This window comes from Centroberyx affinis, unplaced genomic scaffold, assembly GCF_046629955.1.
Source record: "Centroberyx affinis isolate AG114_WGS23_722 - 3 ecotype Tasmania unplaced genomic scaffold, CSIRO-AGI_Caff_v1 ptg004623l_1, whole genome shotgun sequence".
Taxonomy (NCBI): domain Eukaryota; kingdom Metazoa; phylum Chordata; class Actinopteri; order Beryciformes; family Berycidae; genus Centroberyx; species Centroberyx affinis.
The window spans coordinates 1-14,202 of NW_027282230.1; the positions used below are offsets into that span (position 1 = coordinate 1).

Consider the following 14,202-nt stretch of genomic DNA (forward strand, 5'->3'; position numbering starts at 1 on the left):
CTAACTAAGTTGTGTCATTGCACGCATTAACGGGTTCTATTAGACAAACCAAACACACGAAGCCAGCAATTCACTTGGTGAAGATTTAAATAGGAAATAAAGGTACTTAACTGATCAACACAACCATCCACTTGTACTTTTCCAGTCCCAAATCCACTCAACAGCAAATTCAACGGTCCGAAAACTGCCCTGTCCAACAGGGTTCACAACTGGGGATTTAAAAAAAAATAAATAAAGAAAAAAGAAAAGAAAACATACAAAACAAAAGTAAACCTATATTTGGAGCTGCCTTCAGTCGCAATGTTTAAATTCACTGGACAACTAGCCTTACATGTAGGCTACTCTAGCTAGCTATAATCGCGAACGGAACAGGTAACTAATGCACGTGCACCTCTGCACATTGGTCACGTGGTTCCTCAACTTGTAAATTTAACGAGGTGAGTAGCAAAAAATGCACAAATGCACTTTTGTGCGTTCTGTACATAATATGCTACCTACAAATTTACTAGGCCAATATTTGATCTTTTTTTGACGATATATCAGAAGTGTAGACATTTGTTGGACACTTATTCTGTTGCATTTATTTATTGAATTTATTGAAAGGAGGACATATAACATAGAATAAAATATGACATGTAATAAGAGATAACCGTTTTTTTCTGGCTTAACCTATTACCAACCCGAAAATGAGTCACATATGGACAAAAGAGCAAATGAACAATGTGAAACCTATATAGTAAATGTCTAAGATAGTACAAGGAAATGGAACTGACACAAAAGCAAAACAGCTCTTTTCATAAATTTGTGGATCATGAGCACTTCAGGTGCCCTAACATTAATATCACAAATCAGCAATGCATCCAATAATCTCTAAAACTGATGACATCCTGCATGAATATAACAGTTGTAACTTTGTAGTTTATAAGCCACCACATAATGTGTCCTATGTGACAGTTTATTGATCCACATTCTCTTTTTGTTTGCCCAAGGTCCGGGTCAGGGTCGACTACAGAACAGAGATAGGGATTCAGTGTCTTGCTCAATGGCACTGAAGCAGGGAGGATGTTCGCTTACAATGGGGCTTGAACCCAGGTTCTCCAGTTGGAGGGAAGTCACATAGGCTATTTGTTCACAGTGATTTTTAATAAATGTCTTTGACAAAGCTGCTCTGCAACATCACCATGTATCTTGATGTTTCCCAATACCTGACAGACCTTGGGCAAAACATATTTACAAGTAATTCTTAGCATAACCCAGACTGAGTAGCAGAATTTAACACACCAGGACAATTCAGACAGTACCATGAATGAATGTTTAAACTTCCTTGTTTTGTCCTATGTGGCAAACCCCACCTGCCTGGTACTGCAAGCAGGGTAAAACATATACAAAGAAGTATTTACTGTTTGACCCAGGTCTGATGCCATTACATCCCCATTGTGTCAGTGTGGCTTCTCTGTTACTCTTTCTGAGTCTCCTGGGTCTTTTCTTTGATGAAGCCTAATGATTTTAGTGTTGTGTAGTTTTTTCCATGTATTCATTTCCATGAGGTAGTCATGGTTGAGGTAGAAGACAACGTGGGTTTTAGCATGCTTTTCCATATAGTAGTTGGGGTATTTACTGTAGTCCTCTGTCATGAATCCATATGCATCCACCTGAGATAGACAGAGAGGGAGAAAGAGAGAGAGAGAAAATCTTTGGTATATATGGTATATATATTACATACTAGATTTCTTGATCTCTATACATTATTACAGGTTTTTGTATCATTCACCATGGTAACCAAATTGGAGGCAGTGATAACTAGGAGATATGTTGACATTCTTAAGTAATGTTAACTTACCACGTCACAGGTATGCAGAGCCAGGAAGAGAGTGAATGCCCCGTTGGTCGGTCTGACTACAGACCAGTTCACATCATTGAGCACTGAAGACTTCAAGAACCTGCGAGCAATGAACAGTGGCAAGTGCACACGCACACATTGAACAGCCTAATAGACACAAATCTATGAAGCAAGTTTGCATATGATTAAATATGAAAGGAGGCTGACCTGTTCCGCACATATCTGAGAAAGTCTGGGTGCAGAACATAGAAACGACTCTCATCAAACTGTCCGGCGTAATACGTCCACGGCCTGGAAGGTAAAGACACAATATTCAGTAATCACCCAGACAGTGTGGTGAAATGATGAGAAGTGGGTGATGCTAAAATGAGAGGGTGAATACTGTCAGAGCTAAAGGAAAATATGTTCTGTAGCAGTGTGTGTGTGTGTGTGTGTGTGTGTGTTACTCCCTCTACTAATAATGTGCAGAGGGTAGATGTTCACCGCAAGGAGTAGTATGGGCCACTGAAGACTCTTTGTCTACTGAGAAGACCCTGCAGCCACTGGAAATCCCTCATACCCTCAGGAATCATCACATACTTTATACCCTGCAAAAGGAAGAGGAGGATAGACATGGTTGGCATGGTGTGTGTGTGTGTGTGTGTGTGTGTGTGTGTGTGTTTGTGCATGTGCGGCTGAGCGTGAAAAACTCCCAGCTTGAAAATGAACCATGATAATATTGCGCCACTGTTGTTTGAGTTTCAGTACTTCATCGTGTGGGATCTTTGTGAATCCATACTTCTTGAAATAATACAGCGATGCGGTGATGGAGTGGGCTGTGTGAACGTATACTGCCGTTTTGTTTCCTACGTCTTCCTCGTAACCCTTAGTGACCGCACCGTTCATCCTGCCAGAAAAAGGGTCAGAGCATCAAAATGACTTTGAGATATCAACACAACATGCACAGGGATTTTCCTTGGCCTAAAACAAAATGGCGTGACACTCACAGAGCCGCATTAGATGTCACATACCCCATGTGTTCCGGGTAATATGAATAGGTCCAATTATATTCTCTTTGTTTGTGGTGAAGAGCACCTCCCATGTTATAATCTGATTCCGACTTTTTTTTTTATCTTGCCTGTGCTTGGCTTGGTCAATACAGGACCTAGATGTGTTTGTTTAGGTGGATGTGGGTGTTTGTCATAGCGTTTCACAACTTATTAATTTTAAGTCTCTCTAACAGAAGCTGGGTGTGAGTGAAGTGAATAAAATCACGTATTTACATTGTGGTGTAGCTCTAGTGCTCTTTTATCTCCTCTTTCCTCCAAAAAGTTAACCTCTTGCTGGGCTGTCTGCGTAAATAAGAATTTCTTCTTAAGTGACCTGTGTAGCTTCAAATACTGTTTACTCTGTATTGTTTCAAATCATCATGATCATTGTTAAAAGATCAAAACCTTGTATCTTCGAAAAAAGAGAGGCATTGTGACTGACTGGCACTACATGTAATGCCACCACTGCTACAGTACACACACTACAGTTTGTGTGTGTGCGTTTTACAAATCTGTGGAAGTCAGATTCTTACAGGATCCCCACCATAGGCAAATATTACCTTGACAAATATTCAGTATAACTAGAGGGAGTGGTCCCAACGGAACTTGCTCATCTACTATAAACTGTAAGTATTGCAATCTTATTGGCCTCGAGGTGATGACTAAGAAAAAAACACAACCTAATGGTTTGGCAGCGTTCCCTCCCTTGTATTTTCCTGTGCCCCTCTTACCTAAACACATAATCGTGTGCGTCTATCTCCTTGCCCATGCCAGAGCCATAGAGGATCCCACCAGTGCCCACCACAGCACAGCGCACACAGCCATCACCATCTCCTCTGGGAAGGAGTAGTGGCTCCTTTGGCTTTGGGATCAAATCCACAGCTGCCTTCACCTCTGCAAACCCAAGCAAAACATGCAGATTAATACACAGTCTCTGCTTAAATTAAAATGCACAACACACACTATGCAATACTGCTATTTGCAGACACACACAACAAACACACACCCCTACCGTTGTATTTGTACTCCATGAAACCAAAGGGGTTGTTGAAATGGGAAAGTCTGTTCCACTCACTCATGTTGAGATTGTCTTTGTGCATAAACAAATATAAGTTGGGAATGAAAGCCTGCATAAAGCTTGGATCTTCAGACTTCTGCAGAGGCTGGGGACAGGTCTTAGAATGCAAAAGAAAAGACTATATTAATCTATTCATCCTAGCAGGAAAAATATAAATAAATAATTGTCATCATATTGGCTAAACCTACTGATTTAGTGAGGGCTCCATACAGTGGAGAAAGAGAGGATGCGTCAATCATCACATAAATGCAGTTTGATTGACTGACTGATTGAAGGAAGCGACAATGATTGTATTAGGAACAGAGGCAAGCTGAAAAACAAATGCAAGCAGGTCACACCATAGCCACACACATATAAGCATATTGCCAGAAGATATCAGCCATGTTCACCCACTCCCGTATTTTTATTAAGGGTCATCTGACCTCTCTTGCTACAGTCTGCTTACTGTCTGTCTGGGTTGGGCATCCTGGATATACACATCTTCAAAATCCCATTGAGGCAGTTTCTTAAAGTCCTTTTTGAAGAGGATAGGCATGGGAGTCTCCTTGAGGGAACCTACAGCATGTGTAGTGCTGTCTCTCTTGACCATTTTATCGGTTTTTAGCTGTGTCAATAGGTGCGTTTTGGGTTGGTTTCTTGCGTTCAACACAGCAGGAGAAGTGAAGTTGTCTTTTTTATCTGAGAATACAGTCGTATAATGGACAACCGACCCATCTTGTCCTCTCTGTTTGGTTTTCCCTGAGATAACAGTCCAGCTGAATTGGAAACTTGGCAAAGAGCAATAGATGCAAAATACCAGCATTAGTCAAATATCCTTTATTCTAAACAACTGCACATGCCTGTAATCGTGAGACTGATTCACTAAATATTTGCTCGAAGAAAAAATTGATACCAGCGTTGGCTACTTATTCACCAGGAAATTGTCACTGCGTCCGATGTCCTGCTGGGTAATTCAGTCTCTTTCATCACCTTCCCTTTTTCAATTACCCATCTCCCACTGCAATCTTTCAACAACTCACCTGATTCTTTGTGATATACGTTCCCATGACAGCGTATACAGCATGATGCCGACTGAGACCACCAACAGCAAAGGGAAAATTCTCCTGAAATGTTGAAATGCCATAGCGCGAGATAGAGGCTTTGTCCGTATAACTGAACACACTGAGTTGTTTGCTTTATACACCACTGGAGAAATAAGTGGGAATGGCTCCAGTACCCAGTCCACACCCTGCCACGGTGAACTAAAGTACATTCATACGCAAATACAGAACTGAAGACAAAACAAGGTGTAAGATGGTTTATTCACAGCAGCTGGTTGTTCATACAGAAGCAGCTTTACAGGTGCCATACCTGCCACAGATGAAGAGTCTTTAAGAAGATACAACAAGATGAAAAAAAATCATGTAATAAATGCATCATATTTATTGCTTTTATTAGTATATAAAACTAATAGAAAGAATAGTCCTTAATCCCTTTTAGTCCTTATTTACATAGGGGTAGCTAGTAATGTCTGCTCTGGGTTTCAATAGATGCAGCTGCTTTGTTTTTTTTCCATGTGGACTGGTCTTTGGATGACAGGTGGATGGAACAGCAACAAAACAAACAAACAAACAAAGCAAATAATATGAAACATAAAGATGGATGGTCGGTCTTGAATATTGTTGAGTGGATTGTATGTACTGTATGTTTCTGCATAACGTGTAGAATGGGTGTATGGAGTTTGTACTTGGTATAATGGAATAGTCCTTGATTAGGGCTCATAGGTATTGAGCACAATCAGAAGATGCATCACAACAAGGAAGAGTGGAGCTGGAGAGCAGTCTTAGATGGAGTAGAGTTTGAGCTGCTCCTCTATGTCTCCCTCGGACACGTCCCCAAACGTCTCCTTGTTGTCCTTCAGCAACTGGAAGATGGCGGCCAGCTGCTCACGCTGCACCCTGGGAAGAGAACACAAATATCGAACAAATCTTGAGAACCCACTCTTGTGAAAATGTTTCAAATATTCAAATAGTTTATATAATTTGCTTATGTAAAGCTACCGAATGAGTTACAGCCTGCATTGCCTGCATGGGCGTAACAACAGGCTAGAAAATGTTATTTTGTGCTCCACCCACCATCTCCATGGTGATTTTACCACCTAGGCCTTACTATAACACAAGGAAAACTCTGGAAGGAAAGATGCAGAGGGAAATGGGAGTGGTGGATTTGGAATATTGGCAATTCCACAAACATGATGAGGTGAAGTGAAAAGTGAAAGGTCATGGTGCAGCAAAACCAAAGAAAAGCCATGCCACATCCAGCCAAACATGCATAAGCAGCTAATAATGACAAGATAAGCAGCATTAATTTGATGTAAGTGAAAGTCCATGGCCAGCATTCACTGACTAATCTAGGACCATTTGTCTGTTGATAGCCACATTACCTTACCTTAGGGTTATTCAAGGGGCAAACAGATCTCATATCACCACTGCTATTCTAAAATAAAATAAATATGAGCTTTCTAATTAACTGACAATATCGCTTAGATATTACTTACCACACAATATAAGCTGTGTTTACCTTTTCTCAATGCAAAAACTTTCTATTTTTCCTCCATCTTTACTATTCCCATGTTACTGAAAAGCTTTGGAAGCCAATTTCTTAAAACACAGGTCACAGTATTGCGTTGCAGTGACTCCTCTAGTGGCGGGACAGAGGAGAGTCCTCAGAGGATTAACTAACACTCCTCTGACCTTCAGTCAGAGGTGACAAGTGGAAACAGCCAATCAACACCTCCACACACCTGAGGAACACCTGCTTATATACACGTCTACAGTGGAGTGATGGGACTGGGCAGCGGGAGGCGGGCAGGTGGGATCAGATAAGCATGACAACACAGTATGTTGGTCGCTTCATGGCCACTTTAGGATCGACATTTGTGGCAACAGCTGCCAAAAATCACTGCTGAGGTCAAAATTTAATGCGTACGCAAATTGAACTGAAGCATCCCACTGGAATAGTTTCCATACAATGGCCAGAAAGTGACACCCCTGGGAGTAATGGGTGAGAATGATAACTCATACTTTACCACATATTTGCTCCACTCTCCCTGCCTGCCTGTCCAACAGGTTTACAGAGAGGTAAAGTCTGTGGTGAACTCTATCCTGCAATGATAAGAGCAGGAGATGCATTACAAAAAAAGAAACCATCATTAACTTCTCGAGTGTCATTTAGTTACTCCTCTGTTTTCCATTTTTCCTCTCTTCCTTGAATAAAATAAGCCACTGATCTATGGACTTGATGTGTAAATGTCATTTAATGAAAAACATACCCACAGAAGCCACAACATGCTTTGAGTAGTTTCCTTAAGTCCCTGTACGTGTTTTTCAATCTCAACCTAATGCCTGGCACAGACTCAATCTGGCCTTACTCAGTCTAGCCCCAAGCCGAAGGGTGACACAGCAGCTAAACGTGGAAGGCTCTCAGTGAAAAGCCAACAACACACACACACACGTGCAGAGGGTGTAGACAAGGTTAGAGGGAGGCAGAAGAGAAGTCGACACTGGACAGTAGGCAGGAAAACTGAGGGGAAAACAGGGAAATTCAGAAAAACTTCTGAAAGTAACTACAATTAATTAAATTTTAACATGTATTTTCAGCAAACTGTTTTGACAAAGAATCTTGTACAAAGGTTTACTACTAGTTTTGGAGCATAAGGCGAAATCGAGTACATTGGGAAAGTGTGTTCTAAATAGTAAAGGTGTTCAAATTGTGGAATACTAATGTTCTGGATTTTTGATAAATTCTGAAATATTCGTAGTTTTCTGTGACACAGGACAGCTCAGGCATTGGCACTGACCTCTGCTCCTCCTCCAGCTCGTCTTTGGACATCATCATCTGCAGATGGTTGGTTCGTGCCTTGCCTGGGACGTAGTTCATGGAATTGTTCGCATTTGATTCCAGCTTATCTAATGAAACAGAGTCATCTGTGATTAGAAATCGACACCTAACCTTTACTTAATTTGATCAAATTCTGAAAAAAAACAAAAACAAAACAATATGCATATATACATGATTTTGAAAGATTTTGTGCTCACCGTTGATGCCCGGGCTCTCTGCGGCTCCTTCGGTCTGGGGGTAAGAGAAAGCACACTTTAGGAGCTCCTTATCAGAGAGCCCAATGATTGACCTACGGCTCCTCTCTGACGAGGCCGCGGATGACGAGTCTACGTCTAAGCTCATGTCCCTAGATGCAGGCCTGTGGATGGACAGGCTAGATGTGGCTGTGGAGTGCAGTTCTTCAGTATGAGGGTGGGGATGTGACTCCTCCTGTCAGAGAATTAAGGGGTCAGATGAGGGGTGTAACACCATCATTTCAAATGTTTTCCCCAAAAAATGTATGCCAATAAGCTTTGTTTTTGCTTCTCAAATATCTGTATGTGCTTGGATCTTACTGACATTACACAGCACAACACCCAACGCTTCTAAAAATGGGTGTCCCAAGGATATATGAATTGTTAAAACCTTGCGGGCAGGCTCAGGCTATACGTTGCAATACAGGGAAAGCTCCAAACAAATCAATTGAACAACTCATGTTACCTTTATACCCCATCTCTCCTGGATGCTGATCTGGCCTAAGATCCCCACGTGTCACCTCACCGGTGGACAGGCCAAGGTCACCTCTCCATACTTGGCCCCCTTGGGTGCTGATTTGACACCTCCCTCCCCATCCTGTTCTGCCCACCTTTATGGTCCTCTACTCTCAGTGAGTTTTAGTAGCAATGGCAGCCATCCAGACATGCTCAAGGACTAAGAGGCTATTAGAGGCTAAAAGAGGGCTGAGGAGATTCATGACAACTAGCTGAGTACGATGCAGTCTAGAAAAAAAGCCATCTGATTGGAAATGTAAATTGTGTTTGTATGTGTGTGAGTGACAGAGATTGACAGAGAATCATTATATTCTATACAATTAAACTACTGCCTTATTATGGCACAACAGACAGCCAAAACTATATGGAAACTGTATAGCAGACTACTTACTGATTGCACAGATTTCACTACATCCCAGTGGTCATGTGAACTCCCCCAGTCGTCCATCGCATTCTTCTTGTCGGGTAGATAGCCATTCTGCTTTGGGCCAGATTTGCCTAATCCTCCCGCTTTAGCGTCTCCCGTGTATCCAAAATAACTCATGGCAAAGTCGGCTGAAGATGACGAGCCATTAAATAGCGATGTTGCCACGACAATAGCGAGAAGGGTGAAAATAATGGCTGATAATATAAAAGTTAGATCCATTGTTGCGGAGCGCGTTGTCTTTTATTAGGCCTATAATAAAAGCCTGTACAAGTCTTTTAAATAGATCTCGGCGGTCTGTGCTGTCTAGTCTGGTTTCCGTTTCTTCTTTGTCTCGGTTCACCTGACTCTTGCATGCGCTCACTCGCTGTTCGCCATCCTGCGGCTTACAATACGCCTCACCAAACATCAACGTTAACGACCAGCGTTTACGGTACACGGTGCAGAGTACAATCTCCCCTCCGTGCAGGACGTCACATCCTCTGGTCCCGCCCCCCTCGGCCCGCCCCGTCCCGTGCGCTCAGTCCTCACCGCTAGATCCCCCGTCTGCAGCGGATCAGGTGGGCTGGCATGGCCGGCTGCAACGTGCTCCACTCGTTACTTTACAGGTAATCCCATCAGCGGTGTGTTGTACAAACAGGGAGATTCAAATGGTTTGTGACAGGATCCGTGCAGCTCCAAGTTGATAAAGTCAAGCAGGGTTTACGTCTGTGCGGGCAGTGTGATGTGCTCACCTGAGGATACACTTCCAGCACCTTCAAATCCGAGTCTGTGCCAGGGACGGGATTGAGACAATAAAGGAAATACAAACAAGAAAACTAAAAAGCTGCATCCATTACACCCCGAAACACCATATCTGTGCTGTTCTCAGTGGTGAGTGTTATTTATATAGCCTACTGACCTATAACCAATGACAAATATATTCACCCATTGGATTGCCAAGATCTGAAGTAGAGTGAAATCACAATTATCTGGTTATTAAACACCAGAAGCAATTATGCAGAAGTTAAATGCATGATATAATCTCACACAAAACTTGAGCCACAGGCTAGACAAAACTCACACAGGCAACTCGTTTACCACAAAGATTTTTTATTAGCATTCACCTGAAGCAATTACAAGACGTTTGAGGGGCTCACAAAGGAATGCAATACACAAACTCATTCATTAAGCAGCCAGAGCTGCCCTTTCAACCCTTCACCTGGAGTCACACTGGACCCCAATTCAAAAGCGAGCAATACCATCAGGAGTGGATAAACCACAAAGGAAAGGGAGAGGAGAGAGGGGGTAAAGAGGAAGGATGAGGGGAGTATTTTGTACAGCACATGGAGGGAAGGAGAGGTCACAAGACAGGAGAAGATGGATGATCTGCCACACCTGTGATCTTACAAACCGGCAAACGGCAGCGGAGGGTCGAGCCCCGGAACAGCGCCGGGCACTCAGCACCGCAACACGCCACACCATCTCACCACCGCACTGCACCGCATCTTAACAGCTAACCAGCATTACTCAACTGCTACACAACTGCGCCTAGTGCACAAAAGATACACAAGAAAGAGGGTTAGAGTCATAGGAAAGCAAATTTGACCAGACAGAAAAAAGAAATTTGACAGAAAGAAAAGAAAATGCTATGCTGCCAGATTAGCAAGTCAGCAAAGTTAAAATGGGTAGCACTGTGATAGTTTCACATTTTGCTTTTGTTACTGTACATTCTCCTACAACAGTGGTACATATTTCTGTTAAGGGTCTGTACATCCAACATGGCACCCTGTTCTACACCAACTCTGCAAATAAAACAAAAACTCCTCTACATCCATCTCAAAAGAGTATTAAACAAGGGATTCGATGAAAACAAATCTACGCAATTCAAAATGAAGAATTTATTAACAAGGAGGTACAAATTAAATCCATATGCAATTAACTCAATTCAAAGGGAGGAAACACCTCACAATTCCCTTTCAATATGCTCACCTAAATGAACAGTTATCACATATACAACAGTACAGAATTTGCCGAAGTAAATTAAATCAAATGAATCATTTAAAACATTTTAGACCAAGTTCCAATAACCTTTTGGTCTGTATTCAGTGGGTGTATAGTGGAGTCCACTTGCTCAATGTTAGGCTCTTCCTGATGTCCTCAGCAAAGGCTCAATCATCTGAGATCTGGAAGGAAAGACAGCACAGCGTTAACCAGAGCAAAGCAACTATCTGGCTTAAGTTCTGCAGCTGACCTGGATATAATAACTATAATACCTTTACTCGTTCCAATATCCGTTTGTTCTTCTTTCCCCCCCCGAGGCTAAACATTATGTAATACACATGTTCCAGGTTGTTGGGTAACCATCTTCTGGAACTGTTCCTAACAGCCTTAGTAATTTTTCATATTTCTTCACACACCTTCCGTGCCCCCCTCCCAAACCCCAGCTCTAACAGACTATAAGACTCTTACACTCGGGCATATTTGAAAAACAAACCTCGGGGTCCGTTCCCTCTGAGTGGCCGGGAAACCACAGACACAGACGGTACAGCGCTCAGTGCGTCTGCCTGTGATCCTGTGAACGTACCTCACCACACCACCTCATACACCAACTGACAGCCCGAACCACCGCCATGACGACCTGCTCCATAGCAACCACCGTTGCCTTGGTGACCTGCTCCTTAGCAACTGCCATCGCCCTCAGCAAACAGGCAGGTCACATGGGCGGGTCACACACTAACTGCTCTCACACTGCCACACCCCCAACTCCTCTCTTTGCAAACAGGACTCCGCAGCTTGGAGGAAAGAATTCCACATTTAGGTGAACGTTTGAGTGAAGCACCCCACGCCACAACCCCCCTCATACAAACCCCCATGACTACAAAAATGTTAATTCTCAATCTTATAATAGGTGACATAGCAAATCAAGTTCAACTAAATCACCAATCTGTATGTGCTTTAGAATGGCTGAACACACAACCAAGTAAAGTACATACAGAACTGGGACTGTAGGGTACATCAATCTCCTTCACTCTTGTTTTTTTTTTTTTTTTTACATGTATTTAAAAAAACAGTCTAATTTCTAAAACAGTCAGAATTCTGCAGTCTTGGGTGCTTATGTGTGAGTGACTGCAATGTAGCATCAAGACTGCAGAATACCAATTCCAGTGAGGACAGCTACCCATTTCACCACTCTAAAGCATTAAACATAATCCACCCCTTCCCATGAATACCGTCTCATCGTGTCCTGGTTTGGGGTTAAGACTCAGCTCCATTGTCCTCTGGGGATTTGGGCCTGCTCTTGGACCTGGATCTGGACTTGGACCCTCTGTTGGAAGGCGGAGTTCGACTCCGGGACTTTGACCGGGACCGTGACCTGGAGGGGGACTTCGATTTGCTCCTTCGGGGGCTTCTGGATTTGGACTTGGACCTGGACCTGGAGTAGGAGCGGGACCTGGAGCGGCTGTAGCGGGAACGGCTTCTGGACCTGGACCGGCTTCTGCTCCTGGACCGGCTGCGTCTGCGGCGGCGACCAGGGCTGGCTGAACGGCTGGTTAGAGACAGAAGAAACATTATGTAAATAACACAGCAAGAACAAAGTATGGTCAAAACTGCATATTAAAGAATATGACTTGCAAACATTAAATGAAACTGCTGTAATAGCCTTGCTTGCGATACGTAACAAACAATTGCTGTACAAGATATCTTGAATAACACGTTTGGTTCAGGACACCATTTCCTGTTTATTTGGAAAAGACAACTAGACGCTTAGGTGTATTGCTGCCCTCCACAGGATAACCTGCTTTTATTTTATCATCTTAAAAGCTTTGGTATATTTTTGTAGTCTTCAGAAACATATTACACTACATATGAGCGATTATTCTCTTTCCAATTGATTTCAGGACACCATGTGCCTATCCATGTGTTATGTGGACCATAATTTCCCCTCACACGGTCGCGAGCTCACCGTTAAAAGGTTACTCAAAGTATTATTACCTCCTGCTTCTGCGTCCGTAGCCTCCAGACCTGCGGGGCGGGCCGCCACCTCTGCGGCCGTAGTGGGAGTCCGGCGGGCGGCCGTAGCGCGCCATCTGCACTCGAAGCTCCCGCCCGTCGAGCAGCGCACCGTCCATGGCGTCCATGGCGTCCTCGGCATCGCGCTTATCGTGGAAACGTACGAAGGCAAACCCGCGACTTTCCTTGGTGTACCTGTCCCGGGGGATGTACACGTCCCCTACCCGGCCGTACTTCTCAAAAACTCGGCGCAAAGTCTCGGGCGAAGTCCGGTAAGTCAGGTTGTCCACTTTGAGAGAGGTCATCCCCTCCACATCAGGCGGGGGCCTTCCGTAGCTCATTTTCTTCCCCTCACAACAACACAACAGACCAGTAAAGACAAAACCTTAAGGTCTTACCGTTTGGTAAAACCGTTATTTGGTGGTTACCAAGCTCCCGTTGAAATATTTCGTTCAAGTTTTAACGGATTTTGGCTCGTTTCGTCCTGGGCGTCGTAGCCCGCGCAGCATGCACGTGAAATGGCGGCAACAACGCTTCCTTTTCGTCTTTTTTTCCCTCTTGGTTCTTTCCGCCTCCGTTGGCCTCCTCTGATTGGCTGCTTGTCTGTTTGACTTCCTGCACATGAACCGACACTGCCCTCTGTCGGCTCGGAGTGGCACAGTGGCAATTTGATTCACTGGGTCGCAATTCTGCCATTGTTCCATTTAGTCTTATTATAAAGCTGTTATATTACACTATTTCACCGTTATTTCTTACACGAGTCACTCCAGACGACAGAATGGCAGTTGTTGATTAATCGATTAATTGACTTTCACATTTTAATTTCTATTATCCTACTTGTTGCCAAAAATAGCGGCAGTCAGCCCATAATTTCATCGTGAGGATCTGTGCCTATGTTCGGCTAAAATATTGGGCCATATGTTCATGGGATTTCCTCTTATGTCCAGGGGAATTATTTTAATTTAGGTTCAGTGTGTATTCCACTGAGCCTACACTGCACTGCAGTCAGGGCTGTTCACACATTTGGTGTAGGAAGGTCACGTTATAAAGCGGGTCGGAGCTGCTGGAGAGGACTGCGCAAAACCACGGTCCGGATTTGTGCCTGACGTCATGGGGAGCAACAGACCTGGTCTCTGACAGGATCCAGCGAAAAGCACCAGGGATAGATATCAACATCCCACGGCCGCGAACCATGTCGAGCACATCGCTGT

The 14,202-nt window shown here is 43.6% G+C and overlaps 3 protein-coding genes across 6 annotated transcripts; all 3 read right to left on the reverse strand.

The window, feature by feature from the left end:
* Nucleotides 1-1,460: 1,460 nt before the first annotated feature.
* On the reverse strand, nt 1,461-14,185 carry LOC139665582 (alpha-N-acetylgalactosaminide alpha-2,6-sialyltransferase 1-like; the record flags this gene model as incomplete). Its single annotated transcript, XM_071544643.1, has 10 exons — nt 14,166-14,185; nt 4,966-5,049; nt 4,392-4,713; nt 3,881-4,043; nt 3,600-3,762; nt 2,588-2,726; nt 2,324-2,427; nt 2,048-2,131; nt 1,841-1,940; nt 1,461-1,652 (listed from the first exon to the last, which is right to left on the reverse strand). Coding segments are annotated over exons 1-10 (1,371 nt in total), but the record flags the coding sequence as incomplete, so codon positions are not given.
* mxra7 (matrix-remodelling associated 7) lies at nt 5,243-9,443 on the reverse strand. Of its 3 annotated transcripts, none has more exons than XM_071544648.1 (5): nt 8,966-9,443; nt 8,023-8,056; nt 7,785-7,893; nt 7,014-7,089; nt 5,756-5,883 (listed from the first exon to the last, which is right to left on the reverse strand). In XM_071544648.1, the coding sequence occupies exons 1-4, from the start codon at nt 9,218-9,220 to the stop codon at nt 7,056-7,058; spliced, it is 432 nt and encodes a 143-aa protein (XP_071400749.1). In that variant the 5' UTR covers nt 9,221-9,443; the 3' UTR covers nt 5,756-5,883; nt 7,014-7,055. The 3 variants fall into 3 exon arrangements, with proteins under 3 accessions (XP_071400748.1, XP_071400749.1, XP_071400750.1); XM_071544649.1 differs by having other exon boundaries at nt 5,792-5,883; nt 7,009-7,089; XM_071544647.1 differs by lacking the exon at nt 7,014-7,089 and having other exon boundaries at nt 5,243-5,883.
* Nucleotides 10,473-13,539, reverse strand: srsf2a (serine and arginine rich splicing factor 2a). 2 transcript variants are annotated; one of them, XR_011696877.1, is made up of 4 exons: nt 12,974-13,539; nt 12,211-12,527; nt 11,069-11,163; nt 10,506-10,528 (listed from the first exon to the last, which is right to left on the reverse strand). XR_011696877.1 is itself a non-coding variant. In XM_071544623.1 (3 exons), the coding sequence occupies exons 1-2, from the start codon at nt 13,330-13,332 to the stop codon at nt 12,236-12,238; spliced, it is 651 nt and encodes a 216-aa protein (XP_071400724.1). In that variant the 5' UTR covers nt 13,333-13,539; the 3' UTR covers nt 10,473-11,163; nt 12,211-12,235. The 2 variants fall into 2 exon arrangements, 1 of the variants encoding a protein (XP_071400724.1); XM_071544623.1 differs by having other exon boundaries at nt 10,473-11,163.
* Nucleotides 14,186-14,202: the final 17 nt, after the last annotated feature.